We start from the raw sequence: 21,299 nt of genomic DNA on the forward strand, positions 1-21,299 counted from the left end.
ACTTATTTGGTTTCCAATTGAGTTTCTTTATTAACTCTTTTTTTCAATACAAGAGATATTCAGGAAGTGTGAATTCGAAAACGGGACTTCGGGTACAGGGATAAGTCGTGCAACTCTCCTTATCAGTTATGAATATGATAAGGTGCTCAGGGACCCCTTTTATCTTACTCTCAAAGATTGTGCCAATAGAAACTGATTGCGATAAGGGTTCTGTAAATACGCAATTTTGTTCAGCAGCTTAAAAATGGAACTTCAATCACCTTACATTGTCTTAGTGTCAAGTATAACTTTGTCATTTGGCATGTAACTGATAGCAAATACTAGAAAGAAAGCAAAGTAAATACACAATATTGGGCACCTCTCGCAAATAATACCCAATCATGGTAACACAAAAGCATCCAGCCTCCTTGAAAAAAGGCATTCAAACAAAGGGATGAAAACAAACAGGCACAGGCACCCGATAAACTGTTGAACATCTTATGCCACTAAAGTCATCATAAAAGAGAATGTCAACTTGAGACCTACATTGCCATCAAACAGAATCTATGCGAGACACCTTCATATGGAGAGAGGCTGTCATAAAGGCATTGAAATCCCTGAAATATGCGAAAGGAAGAATTAGAGTTCATACTCGATATCGCATTAACTTAGGGTTATCAAAACTTCCTTGTTTTTACTTACAATTAACTTGTTTGTTCCATGTAGGTATAACATATTGTCAATATATGATTAGCAGGAACTGATTGTCAATTCAGAGCTTAAGTTCTAAGAACAAAGAGAAGGCATGCCAGTTCCATATGAATTGTAATCGATTCTATGCTGAAAATCATGTCTCATTTGAATTTTTTTCTTTTTCTTTAGAAACTAATTGTAGGAGAAGACTTGAAAGGATTTCTTCAACAAGATATATATATAGCTATTAAAAATTCCGTCCTGAATAAGACCACCTCACTCAGAAGCTCATATGAAGGCAGCGAACAGAAATTCAACCCACGCATAGTGCCAAATGCCACATATACATTAGATCACTAAAACTCAATCAAAAAACTTAAAAGCAAATGCAGAGTTCGAGAATCCCATGTCGCCAAGTATCCAAAACAAGAAAACGTTGAAATGTTGGTGACTTTACCACAGAGCAATTCTAATAGCAATACAGCATGAAACAATCAGAGTTGTTCACAGAGCCTAACACCGCAGTCTAATAAGTACATTGCGGCTGTCAAAGAAACAAGCAGATGGTGTGCAATTTCATGTAAACACCATATCATCGTATGTAAGCTGCATAAATTAAGCGCATGAAGCGTCAAATTAAAGTAAAAATCTCACCTTGAGGAACTAAACCCCAGCTTTGAGACTCGATGGACAAGCTCGATATCAACCGTGCCGAAGCCACCGCGCTGTGTAATGGCATCATTGAGCCCACGCTGCCCAACTCCGACGGTAACCTAATAAAGATAAAATCTTTGTCAGATTCAAAAATTTCCTACTCATTCTCGGACGCCAAAAAGACGTAATAAAAAGAGAATGAGAAATGAGAATGGAGGAACTGAAAACCTGGAAAGGCGAGAAATGCGTCGAGCAGGAGCGGAGGTCTGAGAGTGAAGGCTCGATTTGAGCTGAGAGAGTTCTGATGCAAGAGACGTCTTGTTGAGATTGCATGTGAAGGGTTGTAATCGGGACGATAACCTAGAGACAACCTTATAGGACGCCATTGGAGAAGCTTCGAGCTTTGTAGCTACCGCTGCTGCTAAGCTTTGGGTTTGGGGGTTTTGCTCGCACTGCCACTGTCATTGTAGTGTGTGTGGCGACGGAAAGGTTTATGCGCAAAAGGAAACGACGTCGGTTTTGGTTTATTTGTTTAGGGTGGTTTCTTATTATCCGTTTCCCCATGGGTCGACCCGCTTCTGATCCATAGACTTGTACCAACCTTAAAATCCCATTTTATTAGGTCGGATTGACCCAAAGATTGTTGGCCCATGGAACATTAAATTAAAATAAATTCTTGTAAATTGAATGAACTTTTGAGAAAATCTTAATCTTCACTAAAATGATTGTAGCACTGCCATTCTTCAAAAACATGATTTGAAAAACTAATGATTATGTGGAATAAGATCTCCTTTTTTTAATTTATATTTGATCTTGTGCTTCTGTTCTGTCAAAAAGGACATCATTTAGGAATTGAGAGTTTTGAGTTTAGGGTTTATAAGAATAAGACTCGTATGATTATCAATGCGACTTTAAAATTTTTTTTTTTTAATACAAATGATATTGAGAGATGTGAGACTTTAACACATAAAAGGTTAACATTATTAACTTCTTTGAGGTCCATTTGGATGGAGTAATTTTAGAATTTAGGGATTTAAATGATATCAAGGTCAAATTGTTTGTATAAATTACAACAATTCATATATGTCAATATTTGAAAATGTTATACAAAGTGTTAACATATGTGTATTTTAATGGGAGATTCATTATTATACCCAATATAGGAGCTCAAATTATAAATAAATAAAAAACCATATATGAAATGGACTTTAGAAACACACCTAAAACCCATTTACAACATAACAAAAAGGTTTTTAACTTCATTTGAATTATAAAACTACCATTGATTTCTTAAAACAAACCAAACCCCAAAACCTCATAAAAAAGCCCAAAACACTCAAGCATCAAAGTAATTTAATAATCAAAATTAAATTCAATAAGGCCAGCTGTCATTTTTTGAGTTTTTTTTAGGTTTGTTTATAGAAATTAAATGATGTATGGTTTATTTATAGTTTTAGTACTAAGAATGGGTATATAACTAAATATCTCTATTTTAAATCCATTCCAAATGTACTATATGTAGCGATTTCAAATACATTCAATATAAAATTTTTATTTATTTATAGCAAATGTCGCTTTGTTGTCAAATTCAAATCTTTCATTTAAAACACATTCAATTTTTTTTAGTACAAACTATATTGAGGGAGAGGGAATCAAAACTTAAGACATCAGCTGTATATGTGTAAATACTCTTAATCATTTGAGCTACAAACTGCTTGTCACATATATGCATTTAAATGAAGGGAGATATTATTTGTGATATGAACCTCATAGAAATTATTGCATTTAAAGCTAATTAAAGTAGGTGCAGTGGTGCATAGCTCAATTGATTGAGCTATTCCATCTCCACCTATGTGGATAGAGTCTAGAGATTCGAAATTCCCATACACCCAATGAATATTTGTGTAAACCCCCTAAATCGGTTGTACTTAAAAAATATACAAATCACAGTTTGTGTCAATAAGAAGTTTTACCAATGCCTACCATACTATTATTAGAATGACTCCATTTATAATATGTGTCATTTATACTATTTATATATATGTATATATTATTATTAAAACTATTTATTTATATTGATGTAATAAAATTCTATGGTCTTTTTATAAATGAAAAATACTAATCAAAGTAGGTGAGCAAAAACAACTCTTTATACAACCAAAAAAAAATGTAAATTAAAAAGAAAATATGGTTGTTGAGCAAAGGTTGTTAAAAAAAAAAACAAAAAGAAAGTAGGTGAGCAAAGCAAAAGGTGAACAAAGCGCTACAACGTGGAAGACTTTGACTTGAATTCCAAAATCCAGCCAATCAAACCAGAGACCTCCATCCTTTTCATCAGCAGCGGATCATTTCCTCCTCTTTTAACTAAAATTACCGCGTGGATCACGAAAATTGTTGGTAACGGTAAGACTGCCTTGCAAGTTGCCACTAGTCACACTGAAGCCAAATTTCTCCACATTGCAGTGAGCCCCGAGCATTATTATCAATCAATCAACGAACATATAAAAAGACCGACCCACCCATACACTGCGATCTCCTCATCGTCTTCATCATTATCAGCTCTCTCACTGTGTTTTCCTTATCTTCTTCACGAAACCCTAAGAACTCTGGTTCGTGAATCCATGGCGAAGGTCAAGGTCACCTTGGAGGTCGGGAACGACGGCGTTGCTGTGATCACCATATTTAATCCCCCTGTCAACGCCTTGGCCATACCGCGTAATCAAGCTAGCTCCGCACCATATTTAATCAAAAGTTCGACGATTCATTCATCTGGTTTTGATTTTCTTTTTTTCGGATTGTTTTTCCGTGATGCTGCAGTTATAGCGGGGTTGAAGGAGAAGTTCGACGAAGTCGCGAGAAGAAATGATGTCAGGGCTATCGTTTTGACTGGTAATTAAGCTTTGATTCGTACTCTTTCGTTGAATTGTGCGGCAGTGCCGTTTTGTTTTGGTGATTTGATGCTGTTCGATCCAATTCGGCCAATTGTTTATGCATTAACTGTTATTTCTTTTCTGTGGTTCTGTTTTGTTTTTTGTTAAAGAATCTATGAGCGTTTAAATTTTTGTATTGCTTCTTCTTTGTGGATGTTTTGCAGCTCAATTATATATTCTAATTGATTTTTTTTTCCTTCCTGAATGAAGGCAATGGAGGAAGGTTTTCTGGTGGTTTTGATATCAATGTTTTCGAGAAGGTTCACAAGTCTGGTATGATTGAATGAACTATATTGTTCTCGCTATTTTAGCTTGAAGTAAAATGACGGATGGGTTGAGAACTCAATATCATATTTCGTGGTGTGGCAGGGGATGTTTCACTTATGCCCGATGTCTCTGTTGAATTTTTGGTTAACAAACTTGAAGGTACTTACCAACATTACCTAAGGATACGGCTACTGGGCTCCATATTTAATACACTAATTAACAATTTCATTAATACTGTTTGTCTGTAAAATAGATTCAAAAAAACCTGTTGTTGCTGCTGTGGAAGGACTTGCACTTGGAGGTGGCTTGGAGTTGGCATTGGTTTGTGCTCCCACGGCCAAGCAAAAGCTTTTTAGATTTTCGTTGTTCTTAACTTTTGGTGGATAAAGTTGTTATCAGAATCTTTGTGCAATTACGTATTATTAGCAAATCTCATGCAGGGGTGCCATGCACGAATTGCTGCTCCAAGAACTCAACTTGGCCTGCCAGAGTTGACACTTGGAGTAATTCCAGGATTTGGAGGTGTAACTTTTATTCTACACTGACAATACATTGCAGACCTCCTTTTTTTTTTTTTTTTTTAAAAATTTAATGTTTCACTGAAATGTGAAAATACTGTTGCTATGTAAGGCACACAACGTCTTCCAAGGCTTGTAGGGCTTCGTAAGGCAGTTGAAATGATGCTGGTAATTGGCCCCTTTACTTGTTTTTTATTTTTCAATTAGAAAATCATAGAGCTTCATACTGAAATATGTCGAGAAACGTGAAATAACCTATAACTTCGTCTTCTTTACTAAAATAATATAACTTCATCTTGTATTGGTTCCAATTTAGTGTTGCGTGGTACTTTTCAGTTATCCAAGTCAATCATGTCTGAAGAAGGGAAGAAGCTTGGTCTTATCGATGCTATTGTGCCTTCTCAAGAGTTGCTGAAAGTATCTCGTTTATGGGCTTTGGACATTGCTGAGAGGCGCAAACCTTGGTTGCGCTCTCTTCACAGGACAGATAAGCTTGGTTCCCTGTCTGAGGCACGTGAGATACTGAAAGTTGCTAGACAACAAGCCAGGAAGACTGCTCCCAACATGCCTCAGCACCAAGCATGCCTCGATGTGATTGAGGATGGCATTGTTCATGGAGGATACAGTGGTGTTCTAAAGGTAATTTTGGTGTCATTGACTTTGGTTGTTGTACATGTCTGAACATCATCTTCTCTGAAGTTGTAGTGTGTTATGGCATGCCATTGGTTCACGTATGTTCTAACAATTGAAATTGTTGTTGCAGGAGGCTAAAATTTTTAAGGAGTTAGTTCTGTCAGACACTTCAAAAGGTCTTGTCCATGTCTTTTTTGCCCAACGTGCAACATCTAAGGTACAATCATGATGCACAAGTAGTTTCTTTACTAGGAGGTCCTGTCCGCATCATGACTGGAACTCCCTTGCGTTAATGACATTGACATCTGTTCGCATATCATGACTGGATCTGCATCAGCTTCACTTGCTTTAAGCTCTGCTCTTTCTTGTGGTTGATTCTGTAGTAACTCAATGCCATGTCTTTCAAATTGTATTGATTCTATTGTTCAATGCCTCTCCTAAGCCTTTCAATATAGTCAAGGGTGATGGTTATCTTCTGCTGCAAAGAAGCAGTTTCTACATTATAGCCTCCTTTTCTTTCTCATTGCGTCATCTAAATATTAACTTATGCAGGTACCCAATGTTACTGATGTTGGCCTTAAACCAAGACATGTAAAGAAAGTTGCTGTTATTGGGGGAGGTCTGATGGGTTCTGGCATAGCTACGGCCCTTCTTCTGAGCAATATATATGTTGTTCTCAAGGAAGTCAACTCTGAATATCTCCAGAAGGGCATAAAAACGATAGAAGGTGGTTACCTCACTGGCAGGAATTCTTGAGATTTACCATTTTCCTATTTGTTATGAATGATCTATGGGATGAAGGCTGCAGTCCAGCATATGATTTTTTAAATTATTTTTGCTGTGGCATTTTTGGTTGTAAGTGAGGAAGTGAAAGATTTTGTTATTAAGCTAATAGGAATTGATAATATACCCTGGCATGTTTTGTGTGTATTTTGGAGAGATTCAAAGCCTGAAATATTTTAATCCTTTCTCATTGTTGTGTTTTTTTTTTGGTTTCCACAGCAAATGTTAAAGGATTAGTAACTAAAGGGAAGTTGACACAGGATAAGGCACAGCAAACTCTCTCATTGCTTAAAGGTAGTTTGGACTACTCAGACTTCAAAGATGTGGATATGGTCATTGAGGTGAGGATTTTAAAATTCTAGATGTCTTCATTTCTTTTTCCCTTTTGGTTTCATGTATTGGGATTATTAACATTCGTCATTATGTTAGACATGAATTCTTGTGTTCATCTTTACTATCCACTTTTTTTGGCCAGAACGTCCATTGTCTATAACATTTTGTGTTAATGGAATTGTAAGATCAACATTTAATTACTCGGATTTCAATTAAAAATTCATTTGATACAGTTATTCTTTTTTTGCAGGCTGTGATTGAGAATGTTCCTCTCAAACAAAAAATTTTCGGTGAACTCGAGAAAGTATGCCCTTCTCACTGCATTTTGGCTACAAACACATCCACTATTGACCTCAATGTAGTAGGAGAAAAGACAAGCTCTCATGATCGCATTGTGGGGGCTCATTTTTTCAGGTTATTTGATGCATTCCGAAGAATAGACATCTTCATAACTCAAAGAAACATGCTTCTTTGCCACAATATGCATTTTATTATTATTGTGGAATGCTTTTTTCTCTCTCTGTTTTTTTTTCTTTCTTCGTACTTCATACTTTCGTTGACATCGCTCTTTTATGGCCAGTCCTGCTCATGTGATGCCTCTTCTTGAAATTGTACGAACAGAGAAGACTTCTGCACAAGTAATTCTTGATCTTTTGACGGTCGGAAAAATAATAAAGAAAGTTCCTGTTGTGGTTGGTAACTGCACGGGATTTGCAGTAAATCGAGCATTCTTTCCCTATTCACAAGGTGCACATATATTGGTCAATTCAGGAGTGGATGTATTCAGAATTGACAGGGTCATCAGCAATTTTGGTTTCCCTATTGGTCCATTCCAGTAACTTTCTTCCCTTGCACTACACCCAACTTTTTCATATAGAAAAATATACTTTGGCATTTCTGTGGATCAGAACTGCATTGTTTGACTCTTGACGTGCAGGCTTCAGGACTTGGCTGGCTATGGAGTAGCCCTTGCAGTTGGAAAGGAATTTGCTACTGCTTTCCCAGATCGCACATTTAGATCTCCATTGGTTGAGATCTTGATCAAACATGGACGAAACGGTAGTGTAGAGCTTTGCAATGTTGTTAGACGTGTGGGGGTATTATAATGCTTTTACATGTTCTTTATTCCATTTTTTTTCTTTTGGAATTCTAGGTAAAAACAATGGGAAGGGATATTACATTTATGAAAAGGGAAGCAAGCCAAAACCTGATCTTTCTGTGCTACCAATTATTGAGGAATCTAGACGAGTTACCAATATTATGCCTGGTGGCAAGGTACTTTTGCTTTAGATAAGATAGTGGACACTAATTTGTGCACAACAATGCTTTAATTGGAACTACCTTGTCTTGATGTTGTTGCTTTTCATAATGCATGCTTTATGCGATATTCATGCTAATTGTGTTTGCTGGACAATGGTTGGCAGCCTTTATCTGTTACAGACCAAGAAATTCTTGAGATGATACTCTTCCCTGTGGTGAATGAGGCATGTCGTATTCTAGATGAAGGAATAGTTGTTCGAGCATCGGACCTTGACATTGCATCTGTTCTTGGGATGAGTTTCCCATCTTACCGGTGAGTTGCATTTTGACCCTCGTATCTGCTTGAACTTTGCTTTTGAATTGGCTGTAACTCGGTCATTTGGGCGTGTGTAATTTGAAATATGGTCCTTTGGTTGACAGTAATTATTTTATTTGTTTCTTTCCTTGTTCTGTGGCAGGGGTGGTATTATATTTTGGGCAGACCTGGTTGGGCCTAAGCATATATACGATAGTCTCAAGAAATGGTCCGGAGTATATGGTAACTTTTACAGACCATCGAGATTTTTGGAAGAAAGAGCAATGAAGGGTGTGCCACTGGTAAGAACAACGATTCTTATTTTCGTTGTCGAATTTTTCCCTTTATTGGATTTGGATATATTAGAAGCTTTTCTCATTCTCCTCCAAAAAAAAAACCTCTGAAGTAACTTCGAGATTTGAAGTAAATTCGTGACATTTTTCTTGTCCTGCAGAGTGCACCCGCTTCAACATCCCCATCGTCAAGGTCACGTATGTAAGCAAGTAAAAAACCTGTTTCCAACCCGTTGTCGGGTATATGTGATATTCAGGAAAATAAGATTCGAGTTATTGTTTCCTTGTAATATGTAAGGTGACTCTGATGATTTCGTAAGCAGTTGGTTTCCAAAATAAAAATATAACCTTTCCCTTTATTCCTCACTCTTTGTGAATGGACTTATTAAGAAAAAAAACAAGACCTATGTCTATATTCAACACACGAGTCCAAACCGTCACTTTCATGTTACAAGGTTCTCATAAAGGAACAAGGATAAAAGAAAAACAATTAAACCTTGAATCATTAAAGAGATAATAAAAAAAGAACGTTAAAACTTGGTACCACCCTAATCGTGATGGCGCTGCATCAGTCCATGTTGTATCTTTAGAGAGTCTGATAAAGGCCATCACACAAAACTCCGGTATCTCCCCTCTCCCCTCTCCCAGTGTATCGTCTTTCTATGTTTTATAAAATATCTGACAGTACGTCATCAGACTCAAGCTCTCAAGTTAGGTACGTCGTCAGACTCAAGTTCTCATGGCCATATGTACAACTCACATGCCTTGGAGTTTATATTGTATTATAATACAAAAAAGATCACAAATTCACAATCATATGATCCTCTGTGATCACATGAATATCACAGTTTAGGGTGACTTCTCATCTCAGGTAAAATCTGTTTCTTTGGTTTTTTCTTTGTTTTGGAGCAATATAAAAGTAAAATAAAGTACGAAGATAAGACATTTACTTAAATCTTTAGAATGAAAATAAGGCAGAAAGAAAAGGCAATGGATTTCTACTTTTTAATTACTTATGTTTTAATTATTATTTAGTTAGTGAATAATTAGTATTTAAATATTTTATTAAGGAAAAAAATTAATTACTAATTATTCACTAAAAAAAATAATAATTAAAACATATTACAAATGAAAGTAACTTAAAAAAACTAAGATATTACTTAATTACTAAAAAGAATTTTTTTCAAAAAAATTAGACCTAAAGAAACTAAGTTTATATTTATTTTTATTTTTACAAACTGCATACTATCTCAACCGTATAGCCGTGCGGCTGTACTCTGCAAGTAGAATAATAAAAAGAATATTTCAACGGTATAGCCGTGCGGCTATACTCTAAAATAGAAAGTTCCAGACGTCCAGCCGTGCGGCTATACCCTAAATAGAAAGTTTCAAACGTATAGCCGAGCGGCTATACCCTAAAATAGAAAGTTCCAACAGTATAGCCGCACGCTATACCTTTAAATAGCATAATATGAATTTTCTTTTTTACTTACTTTAATTAGTAGTTATGTTTTAATTATTATCTAGTTAGTGAATAATTAGTATTTAAATATTTTGTTAAAGGAAAAAAATTAATTACTAGTTATTATGCAATATAATTTATGAAGTTAATTAAAATATTTAATACTAATTATGCAGTAAAAAGGTAATAATAAAAACATAATTACAAATGAAAGTAACTAAAAAAATGCTAAGATATTAATTAATTGCTAAAAAAAATTTGACCTAAAAGAAACTAAGTTTATATTTATTTTTTACAAACTGCATACTATTTCAACAGTATAGCCGTGCGGCTGTACTCTGCAAGTAGAATATTAAAAAGAATATTTCAACAGTACAGCCGTGCGGTATACCCTAAAATAGAAAGTTTCAACAGTATAGCCGTGCGGCTAAACGCTAAAATAGAAAGTTTCAACAGTATAGCCGGCTATACTCTAAAATAAAAGGTTCCAACCGTATAGCCGTGCGGCTATACTTTAAATAGAAAGTTTCAAACGTATAGCCGATCGGCTGTACTCTATAAGAATTAATTACTATTTATTAAAGGAATAATTAAGTATTTAAATATTTTATTAAAGGAAAAAAATTAATTACTATTTATTATGCAATATAATATATGATGTTAATTAAAATATTTAATACTAATTATGCACTAAAAATGTAATAATAAAAACATAATTACAAATGAAAGTAACTAAAAAAATGCTAAGATATTAATTAATTGCTAAAAAGAATTTTATTTTATTTTTAAAAATTTGACCTAAAAGAAACTAAGTTTATATTTATTTTTTATAAACAGCATACTATTTCAAAGGTATAGACGTTCGGCTATACCCTGTAAGAAGAATATTAAATAGAATATTTCAACGGTATAGCCGGACGGCCATACCCTATAAGAAGATATTTCAAACGCATAGCCGCCGACTAGGAGTAGAATATTTCAACAGTATAGCCGCGCGGCTATACGCAAGTTTCAAAAGTATAGCCGCCTGGCTATACCTTTATTATTTAGTTAGTGAATTTTTTATTAAAGAAATAATAATTAAAACATAATTACAAATGAAAGTAACTAAAAAAATGCTAAGATATTAATTAATTACTAAAAAAAAAATTAATTAATTTTTGGACCTAAAGAAACTAAAAGTTTATATTTATTTTTTATAAACTACATACTATTTCAAAAGTATAGAGGCACGGCTAAGGCTAGTATACAACTTCCACAAAGAAAGGGAAGGGAAGGGAAGCCTCTGCTTCTGTTATTTCTTTATTCTCTGCCAATGCCATGTTTCTCCTTGTACGTAGGCATAAAGTTGATGCTTACAGGCCCTATTAATTCACGTTCCATATGTGTATTTGTATATGCAGAAACAATTATTAGTGGCTAAACATCTAAAGGGAAACTCAAGCCTGCAGAGCAACGCAAAATTTTAACCTTACGTACCCTTATATTTATCTCTCTTGCCGTCTCTACACAGACTCCTTTTTAACAATATTTTAATTTCCAACTTCAAAGATCCATAATCACATTTTTTTTTCTTCATAATTCATTGGATTATTGTACTATATTTTAGTCATAATGCTCCCTAATGGAAATTGTGCCCAACTTATTGAAACTGAAATGGAAAGGCATTGAATATGTTTTAGAGGGATAGAGGGATTAGTCATTTGAAGAACAGCATTTTGAAATTTGATAAGTGTACAATTCAAAAAGAATTCCAAATCTATTTTGTTTAAGAAAATAGGAACAAATAGTTTCTTATGTTTAGAGCATAGAACCGTTCATGTTTTACCCATGCGAGAGATTTCATGTTTCAAAGTACAACTTTTTCAATGAAGAAAAGAAGCACGGAGAGGAATACCTAGAATGTTTTAAGGTTTAGGGTTTAGGGTTTAGGGTTTAGGCTGGCTACAAACCTCAAAATTTTCAAGGGTTGAAAAAAAAGTAACCAAAAGTTGCTATTGGGATAAAATCCCCTTCGTTCTCTTCCTTAGAGAATGGGAGGACCTTTTGTGAGGAAAGAACGGCACTTGAAAGAGGCAACGAAAATTGTTAAACACAAGGCGCATAATAAAGAGTAATGAAATTACTCCAGTAAGGAAAACTAAGTTACATATTATTTCCACGATAAGTGGTAAATGCTCGCTGTTTCTCCACATGTGCAAAGATCAAAATCCTAACATGTAGGCAATACTATGATGTTAATTTGTATGTAACGATCTAAAATGATATCTTGTGCAATTACAAGGCTCTTCATTTTACACCACTTCGACCTCACTATGGTTAAAGCTAACAAAAAAAAAAAACACTAATCTATAAATATATTAATAACCTTAAAAGAAGAAAAGAGAAAAATGGGATACCTCTAAGAGTTGTTCCTAACTTCCTAGTACTGTTGTCTTGCACTGCGACGTAGACAAGTCAAAGAAAAACAATACCTTGGGCAAATCTTGTGTGCTAAATCTTTACAGGTCTGTTTTAATCTTTCGGTCTACTTTCTCCATTTTCCGGATGGGAGGGAGTTTTACTAACGGCTAACGCAGCAACCATATGTGGTGTTGTCGTTTTGGCCGTGAGTGGAACAGCAGGTTTTGCTACACCATTGCTAACTGGTCCCTGCTGATTTCCTGTTTCCATTCTTGCATTTGTACTGCCATTGCTGGGCTGCTCTTTTTGAGTTTCTGCTTCACTCCGGGCTAATGATGAGCACTTTGTTTCTGCAAGGTTAAATGGAAGAGGAACATTGATTGCCAATGTTAAAGTGGTGAAAGAAAAATAAATTCTAAATGATGTTAACAAATTATCTGAACTGTGGACTGCAGACGCTAATTGCAATCTCAACCTTTTTTTTTTTTGGTTGGAAATGAGATTTCAACTTAAGTGAACTAATTGCCATCAGTTCTTGTCAATTCTTCTTCTTTTTAAAAAAAAAATTTATTTTGAATGCCTATCAAGATCAGGGCCATGCAACACTGCATGGGCGCCTGCCCTTTTCTTTTTTTGGTGGGGGTTGTGGGTGGGTGTGGTGTTTGGTTGTAATTACAGTTGTATTGTGGATGTGTAATTACAAGGGGATGTATAACTACAGTTGTAATGTGGATGTGTAATTACAGCTGGATGACTGTAATTCAAAGTTTCCAATTGCAGAGTCGTGCACCTAGCTTTTCACAAGGAAACAACCACTCTAGATAAACCTACAAGATAAAGTATCCAAACAATAAATCAAAATTTAACTATCCTGACAGTTTTTAGCCTGAACAGTGAAAGAGGGTTTGGTTATTATGGAAAACTTTTAACTTTATACCATATTTAGTCCAGATAAGAAAAAGGATTGACTTGCCTTTTATTTCTCCAAAAGTAATGAGCCTATTAAGACAATCTCGGAACTTCGTCAAAACAATCCTTTCCTGTTCTGCATAGACCTCTGTCATTCCTTGTCCATTAGGCAACTGTGAAGATGTGTTGCAGCGATCGCCCATTAATCCATTAGGAGAAGCAGCTGACATGAACATTGTATCTTGTTCATCACACATCAATGCCAAAGTTGCAGGAGACATTGGCCTCCCTTTGGGCACATCAGCACCATCTGAATTGGAATCATCAGGGCTGATTTTATCAGCCTCATTTGCACTAGAACAATCATCAGCCACAGCTTTCTGAGCTTCAGATTCCTTTTGGCTTTGCAACCTGTCTTGTGTCGTTGAAGTAAGGGAAGTCTCTGTCGGCTTCTCTGCTGTATTCCTTTGTTCTGGGATAGATTGGACATATTAATGTTCAGTCATACCAAGGCACAACTTTTTATATTTACTAGAACCACTTGAAAGGTCACTACATAATAGATAATTTACAATTGAATTTTTCCTATAATGCCCTATCAGTAGTTAGATGTGTCTTTACCCAGACAAAGACAAACCAAAATCAGATGAGAGATGGAAGGTGATTTATTGGAAGGCAGATTATAGTTCTCGCTTAACTAGTAAAACTTAATTTACCACACAAGTGATGTTTCACAGCTCATTGTCTAGGTAGAAATGACTATACGTTCTGGAGCAATTCACAGTCAGTATTATCACTTTTAACACCCAAGCATTTTACTTCTTAAAGAGATGCACTCTAAACATTTTCCAGATTTAATCATTTTATGGTCCATGGTATGACACTACCCAACTCCCAATATCTCATCCCTAAGATCATTTGCAGTCATTCAGGCTAAGACAATGTGAAAGGAAGAAAATATATAATTTTACACGATGAATTCTGAAGACTAGTGATTCGTCATATATGAAACAATAAACTACCTGCAAGTGTCTTTGCAGCTTCTTCTGCTACTACAACCAAAACTGAACAAAGCTCCTTCAAGTCCTGTGGTTGTATGATGTCTGCTAGGAGAGACCTTCAACAACCATACACAAATTAGTTTCATACCACGTACTTTAGTAGTTTATAACGAAAACCAATTATACCTGTATGTAAACTTAGAAGGCCCTAATCCTGCAGTACCACCAAGACGATTAACAGGGACCGAAGCCGGAGAAGAGGGAGCAGGGGGTCTGATGTGGTTTCCCTGAAAATTATATGAAACACACATTTAATGATGCTATCCCAAAACATAACATGGTATTAAAGAAACACACACAAAGAGCATTCCGCATTTAACCACCAAAATCAGTGTCAGGATGAAGTAAACCGGAAAAAAAAAATCCGAATCTCAATAAACATGATTTCTACTAGTAATCTTAATAGGTCAGGGGAGTTTCTCAAAACTCATACTCTTACTAGCAACATTTTTTCCACTGAGTAAACACCAACTAATTTGTCCAAAGTTATTTGTTAACTATGAGACCAAATTTACCTGTTGGAACTGTCCAATCCTGTGAATTGATGGATCCTTGGCTGTCGGTCCAAAGAGTTCCTGACCTTTTCTTTTCTTGGATATTGGGGGTGACGACGCATAGCCAGAGGATCCAATAGCTCCTGTAATGGCAGCATTTGCTGCCTGTTGAAGATATGCCATGTTGTTTCCATGGTCTCCATGGAATAAAGCTTGTCTCTCTTCACTTCCCTCAAAGTTCTTACAGTCTATGCATTTACAGTTCTCAGAGCAGAGAATGTTGGCTTGGAAGCATTCACAGTATTTCTTCAGGCACCCTGATTTCTTGCAATGGCATCCTTTGTTGTGCTTTCCCAAGATCAGAACCTCACCTGCTTCCTCCTACACATTTCCAAGCCAGCCCACAATAACATCCAATGAAGGGTTTTATAGTTAAAGCCACTGACAGCAGAATATTTAATACTAATTAACAGGTAGAAAATTCAATTTGTTACTGGAGTAAAACAAGGAATTAACTTTCATCTAAGCCATTTTTGTGATGGTATAACAAAGCAAAAAACATAGAAAATTCATCCAAAATGGAAAGACCAGACACACCACAAACTCATAAACCATTCAAAAGAAATTCGACATGTAATGATACTCTCATACACTCCTACAAGACTTAATTGATTGCAGAGCAATGTTGTGTCCTCAAATTCTTAGCAAAGCCAGTGGAGCAAAAAGGGTCAGGTTTACAATTGTAATGAAGTAATAATTTCACCACTTAAAAACAATAAAAAGCAACAGTCAGAAGTTCATGATGTCATGCACACTCAAACGTAGCTTTCAGTACAAAGTTTCATATCAGATGAAGCCAACAAAATCTACGGAAAAAAAAACAAAAAACAAGATATCCTTGAATGCTCTCAACTTTAAACTATCATAAAAGGTAAAAGAAAACAGCCATCATGTCTGAAAGTAGTCCATCAAACTAAGAGAAACATACCCGAGTATCCCTTGGTCCATGAGGGCTACTTGCAATTTTTGGCCTGAATGCATTTGGATTACGCTCTAATGTAGCTTCAACTGCATCTCTCCTAGCACCTTCATTTTCAACATTATTGCAACAGTTTACACAGTTGCAACCGTCACAGTAAATTCCAGATGCAAAACACTCACAATACCTGGTCACAAGATAACAAGAAAATCGCTACATGTCAATGTTCGTGTTTCTGCATGCATGGGTTATAGTTCTTTGTAACACAAAATTCATGTAAATTGAACATTGTTGATGACAATTAAGAGTTTCAAAAGAGACTTAAAACGAAGCATTAAAATTTAAGGTTAAGAAAATCAGAAGAACTGTAACAAAATATCAACTCCTGGATGGAATGGTTTTTTCATACAAACCTAGTGCAGAGAAGTTATGCACTTACAGCTTTAAGCAGCGAGAGTGTTTACAATTACACTGTTTTTGCTTCTTAGGAGTACCATCTTTTGCATCAACATTGGGTCTTGGTCTTGATTTTGGGGATTCTGGTTTCCTAAGAAAGAAAAATAACAGTGTTTAAATATAAATAAACAGAGGTTTCACATGACTTTAAGCCACACTGGTATCTTCAGATGCATCTCTACGTGCAATTAAACAGAGGTTGTACAAAAAAAATTCAGTAAATGCATTAAAGGAACAAAGATTGATCATCAATCATAACCAACATTACATCTCAAATCCAGAAGGAAAGCAAGTCAATGCCTCTTGGTAAGGCATCCTTTCCTTGGAGGTGGAAATCAGGGTCCCAAAATCCCGGACTCAGTTCAACGAATGTTGTGTAAAATAAAAGAAGTCAATACTCACATTTAAAAGGGTATGAGATATTGTAAATTGAAATTGAGAGAGAGGCAAAGAGAGATTTTGATCGCAGACTAAAGCATCTTTAATCAAAACTAAAATTTGAGTAAAAAAAGCCCTGTAGGAGTAGCTCGTGGCAAACACATGGCTTCCCCAAAACATAATAAAAAAGATACCCAAAACATAACAACTTCGCCCTCCAAAATCAATCCTTCAAACAAAATCAAAAGATTGTTTAATAGACACCAAAATATACCACCTCACAGACTAAATTCTCCAAAACAATGCTCTCAAGCCGCCTCCAATTTTGAGCAGTTTTCCCACATTACCTCACAATCCAAAATCCGAACTTCTCAATCAAATTGAACTAATAAGCAACCAACGGACCATACAATTATTAAGCGGCAAAAATTTTCCCAACAAATTAAACTTCATTGCATATTCATATGAAAAGCTACAAACTTACACAGGCCTCACTGAAGGTATGGGCGGCTGCGGTGGAACGGGTACCGGCACAGCCACTACAGGTGGCTTTGGCTGACTCTGTTGCACCGACACGGTCGGCAGTTGCGGTTTAGGGAGCTCCGGCACTGCCACACTCGCCGGTGTGCCACCAAATCCCGTGAAATCCAGCTGCCTCGCAAGCTTCTTCGCCGGAACATCGCTCATCGAAGACGAAGATGACGTCGTAGCGGCTGTTGCCGCATCCGATTGCCCCTTCGTCGGAGCCGACTCGTCCCCGTCAGCTTCCCCCATCAAATATAAAAATTCAAATTTCACCAAAGTTTCGAATTTTTTCCTCTGCGGATAAACTCAATCCAGTGATTACTGTCAGATAATAGCCGAAATTTTCCAAATTTCACGGTTTCAGATCCAAAATACAATCGGATTCATCTAAAAGATTCAAACACTCCTGTGCGAATTTGCAGCTCAAGATTCGCGGCGAAGCTCGGCCAGTGTTGGCCGCAATCCAAACGACGCCGAATTGTAAAACAGAGAGGGTGAGAGAAAAGAAAATTCCTAAAGAGAAAATGTATAGAGAAAAAACGAGGCTTTGAGAATTAGATAGGGGACTGAGAAGAGAGAAGGCAGCAAAGGCCCTCTTTTCTGGTTCTTCTTCTTTCTCCTTCGTCTCTCCTCCCTCTCTCTTGCTGTGTTTTGAATTTCAATTTTGTGATTTTTTGACGGTGAGATTGGGATCCTAGGTTTGATCTGGCGGTGAGTGTTAAAAGTGGTAATCGACGGTGTGAATTCATAGAAGAGAGTAAGGTCAGCGGTTGACCGTCAGATTTAGTAAGATTACAAATTTTCCACCAAAGTGAAAGTGGTGTGATGAGACTGTGAATGGAAGTATCTTACGGAAATCAAAATCCTGTGGGCACAGCACCAGAGAAAAAATTGATTTTCGGGAGTGAGATTCTGACACGTGTTTTATCGGTGGACTGCGTGATTGGAGAGATCACGTCTCGATTTGGATTGGGGTGGTGAAAAACCGGGTTAATTTTAATAAGATTCGGCCCCGTAAAACGGTTAAAGGGTAGAAGTAAATAAAATAGAGTTGGCGCTAAAAAATGTCGTGTTGGAAATTGCAGACTTTGAGGTAGCTAGTTAATTGGGATTGGAATATTGGTTCGGTCAACAAGTCTTTATGATTTGTGATTGGAGATTTTTCTTAGTTGGTACGAAGCACGGAATGGACGGACAGGATGCGGAAGAACAATCTCTTCTCAACTGAAACACAAAAAAACGTGCTGAATTCATGTCAACAAAAAAATAAGTCTATTTAAAATGTAATTCTGTTTCTCAAATCCTAAATTAATTACAAAAGGGAGACTTTGGAAAAACCCAAAGGAGAGAGAAATTTTTTAAAAGAAGCCAAAATGGACAAAATTGCCCTTATTTATTTTTGGATTTCCTAAAGGATCATTTACATTTGCATGTCTTTGATTTGAAAGTTAAGAGGTTTTTCTGTCTTTTTTGAAAAAGCTTTGGCTTTTTCCAAAAGTGAAAAAAAATTTATGGCTAAAACCTAAATTTACTATTACAAAAACGTCTTGCCTTGAATTGGATCAATATAATCTGATTATTAAGCATTTTATATCATCTTTTGTCTTAGCTTTAAATGTTTTTGCAAAGGACTCACTAGTGTAGTGGTTTTGAGTATTTACTTCCTCAGGCAAGGTCCTGGGTTCGAGTCCTAGCATCCGTGTTGTATGTGTGAGTTTAATATGCTATCGCCCCTTTCAATAGGAAAGGTCCTCCAAAAAAAAAAAAAAGTTTCCCTCTAATTCTCTTAAATTTTTTCAATTATAAATAACTGATTAATATTAACTTTACCAAAATTGCAAGATGAAAAAAGAAAACGTTTTTCCAGTAATCAATTGGAGGAGATGTCTTTGGGGTTTGAACATGAGACTACTAATGCGCAAATGCTCTTATCACTAAATTATATGGATCCATTGATGACATCAAAAGTATCGTTAGACGAACATATCATTGAGATGATAAAAAGGAATCCAACTATTACTTGTCATAAATTAACAAAACCTTAAGCAGACTTGTGAGATTAATTATGACATTTTGTCAAAATATGAATCCATACTACTTGCTCGACCAAGTTCAATGCAGCCATAGAAGGAAGTCTCCCAATTGCCTAATTCTCTTACAAAGTCTAAAACATTGAACCTTCACTGTCCAATCCATATTCTAATTCCCACGTTATTCATGAATCATGCACCTTTTTGTTTTGGTCAATGTAATTCTATGCAAATAAATTGAAAATGATTACAATGGGGTGGAGAACCACAAGCTAAAGATAAGACAGACCTCCCTATTTATGTACCTTCTCAACCCAAAAGCACAAGACATCAAACAGCAATGGCTAAGGCTTTCTCTGAGTTTCGGCCACTGGACGAGACATCCCTCATAGACTACATAAAATCTGTACCCTCTCTCTGTTCCAAGCTCCACAACAACCTCAACGGTTTGGAAATCAAAGAAGTAGGAGATGGCAACCTCAACTTCGTCTTCATCGTCGTTGGTTCTTCTGGTTCTTTTGTCATCAAGCAGGCTCTTACATACGTGCGTTCCGTAGGCGAGGCATGGCCAATGTCAAAAGACCGAGCCTATTTTGAAGCAGCGGCGCTGAAAAAACACGGTCATTTGTGTCCCGGCCACGTGCCTGAAGTTTATCATTTTGATCGCACTATGTCATTGATTGCAATGCGTTACTTGAAGCCTCCGCATATCATTCTGAGAAAAGGGTTGGTTGCTGGGATTGAGTACCCTCTGCTGGCGGAAGACATGTCGGATTATATGTCGAAGACTCTGTTTTACACTTCCCTCATTTACAATTCCACAACAGAGCACAAACAGGGTGTTGCTGAGTTTTGTGGGAATGTGGAGATGTGCAGGCTCACCGAGCAGGTCGTCTTTTCTGATCCTTATAAAGTTTCTAAATATAATCGATGGACCTCTCCTTATCTTGATTCTGATGCTGCGGCTCTGAGGGAAGATGAGGCTTTGAAGATTGAGGTTGCTGAGTTGAAATCTCTCTTCTGTGAGAGAGCCCAAGCTCTGATACATGGAGATCTTCATACCAGTTCTGTAATGGTGACCCAAGAATCAACCCAAGTTATAGACTCTGAATTTGCATTTTATGGGCCAATGGGTTTTGATGTTGGTGCTTTTCTGGGCAACTTGATTTTGGCTTTTTTTGCACAAGATGGGCATGCGGATGAAAAGAATGATAGAGAAGCATACAAAGGTTGGATTTTGAGGACAATTGAGAACACTTGGAATCTTTTTCAGAACAAGTTTATAGCTCTGTGGGATCAGCACAAAGATGGTTCTGGTGAGGCCTATCTGCCTGCGATTTACAACAGCTCTGAGATTCAGCAGCTTGTGCAAAAGAAATTTATGGAAGATTTGTTTCATGACACCCTGGGATTTGGTGCTGCCAAGATGATAAGGAGAATTGTCGGAGTGGCGCATGTTGAGGATTTTGAGGCGATAAGTGATGCTAGCAAACGGGCGGGTTGCGAGCGAAGGGCTCTTGAGTTGGCAAAGCTGCTTCTCAATGAGAGGCGAAAATTTCAGAACATTGCTCAAGTTGTTTCAGCCATTAAACAAGGCAAATAATAATGCATAGTGGTTCCTTAAACGAATTGCAGGTTATAAGTGTTCATCCTCCATTCAAGGTCCAGTGCTCGTTTCCATTCGAGGTCCCGTGTTCGTTTCCTTCTGCACCTAAGATCCTGTGTTCGTTTTCTTGCCCGGCAACAGATTCTGATATAAATTGCTCCCTCAGATTATCGTATAAGTCTGGTTTTTAATTTTCTTTCAATATTGATAAAAAAATAATTATAACGAAGAAATTATGTACGATAAGGCCTTTTTGGCAGGGCATTGGAAGTTTGTTTAATTTCCAATTATACCTATATTAGATAATAATAAGAAATGCATTTAACGCTATATCATCATTCTAAATTGTTAATGGAAA

At 36.4% G+C, this 21,299-nt stretch overlaps 4 protein-coding genes across 4 annotated transcripts; 2 read left to right on the top strand and 2 right to left on the bottom strand.

Moving 5' to 3' along the window:
* LOC18771273 lies at positions 212-1,842 on the bottom strand. Its single transcript, XM_007202738.2, has 3 exons — positions 1,555-1,842; positions 1,327-1,445; positions 212-596 (listed from the first exon to the last, which is right to left on the bottom strand). Exons 1-3 carry the CDS (start codon positions 1,710-1,712, stop codon positions 577-579), a joined length of 297 nt encoding a protein of 98 aa, XP_007202800.1. The 5' UTR covers positions 1,713-1,842; the 3' UTR covers positions 212-576.
* On the top strand, positions 3,742-8,997 carry LOC18769834 (peroxisomal fatty acid beta-oxidation multifunctional protein AIM1). The gene is made up of 18 exons (XM_007204193.2): positions 3,742-4,041; positions 4,144-4,215; positions 4,467-4,529; positions 4,626-4,682; positions 4,777-4,844; positions 4,964-5,045; positions 5,154-5,209; positions 5,378-5,680; positions 5,805-5,891; positions 6,227-6,401; positions 6,677-6,798; positions 7,041-7,204; positions 7,371-7,625; positions 7,728-7,849; positions 7,944-8,065; positions 8,215-8,363; positions 8,509-8,647; positions 8,800-8,997. Exons 1-18 carry the CDS (start codon positions 3,948-3,950, stop codon positions 8,842-8,844), a joined length of 2,175 nt encoding a protein of 724 aa, XP_007204255.1. The 5' UTR covers positions 3,742-3,947; the 3' UTR covers positions 8,845-8,997.
* Positions 12,208-17,936, bottom strand: LOC18771274 (protein tesmin/TSO1-like CXC 6). The gene is made up of 8 exons (XM_007204762.2): positions 17,265-17,936; positions 16,386-16,493; positions 15,956-16,133; positions 14,989-15,348; positions 14,600-14,700; positions 14,435-14,529; positions 13,477-13,884; positions 12,208-12,853 (listed from the first exon to the last, which is right to left on the bottom strand). Exons 1-8 carry the CDS (start codon positions 17,552-17,554, stop codon positions 12,615-12,617), a joined length of 1,779 nt encoding a protein of 592 aa, XP_007204824.1. The 5' UTR covers positions 17,555-17,936; the 3' UTR covers positions 12,208-12,614.
* LOC18771824 (methylthioribose kinase) lies at positions 19,562-21,271 on the top strand. The gene has a single exon (XM_007202091.2). The coding sequence runs from the start codon at positions 19,676-19,678 to the stop codon at positions 20,936-20,938; it is 1,263 nt and encodes a 420-aa protein (XP_007202153.1). The 5' UTR covers positions 19,562-19,675; the 3' UTR covers positions 20,939-21,271.

Source organism: Prunus persica, chromosome G7 (genome assembly GCF_000346465.2).
Source record: "Prunus persica cultivar Lovell chromosome G7, Prunus_persica_NCBIv2, whole genome shotgun sequence".
NCBI lineage: Eukaryota > Viridiplantae > Streptophyta > Magnoliopsida > Rosales > Rosaceae > Prunus > Prunus persica.

Bases quoted from the DNA above. Each gene is read 5' to 3' on its own strand.
- LOC18771273 (XM_007202738.2), bottom strand. From the start codon at position 1,712: ATGGCGTCCTATAAGGTTGTCTCTAGGTTATCGTCCCGATTACAACCC. The intron at 1,446-1,554 runs GTTTTCAGTTCC...TATCTTTATTAG, and splicing joins CGCATTTCTCGCCTTTCCAG to GTTACCGTCGGAGTTGGGCA. The intron at 597-1,326 runs GTGAGATTTTTA...CGCATATTTCAG, and splicing joins CTGGGGTTTAGTTCCTCAAG to GGATTTCAATGCCTTTATGA.
- LOC18769834 (XM_007204193.2), top strand. From the start codon at position 3,948: ATGGCGAAGGTCAAGGTCACCTTGGAGGTCGGGAACGACGGCGTTGCT. The intron at 6,402-6,676 runs GTGGTTACCTCA...TGGTTTCCACAG, and splicing joins GGGCATAAAAACGATAGAAG to CAAATGTTAAAGGATTAGTA. The intron at 7,850-7,943 runs GTAGTGTAGAGC...TTGGAATTCTAG, and splicing joins GATCAAACATGGACGAAACG to GTAAAAACAATGGGAAGGGA.
- LOC18771824 (XM_007202091.2), top strand. From the start codon at position 19,676: ATGGCTAAGGCTTTCTCTGAGTTTCGGCCACTGGACGAGACATCCCTC.
- LOC18771274 (XM_007204762.2), bottom strand. From the start codon at position 17,554: ATGGGGGAAGCTGACGGGGACGAGTCGGCTCCGACGAAGGGGCAATCG. The intron at 14,530-14,599 runs GTATAATTGGTT...TGGTTGTTGAAG, and splicing joins CCTTCTAAGTTTACATACAG to GTCTCTCCTAGCAGACATCA. The intron at 13,885-14,434 runs GTAGTTTATTGT...AATCTATCCCAG, and splicing joins AGCTGCAAAGACACTTGCAG to AACAAAGGAATACAGCAGAG.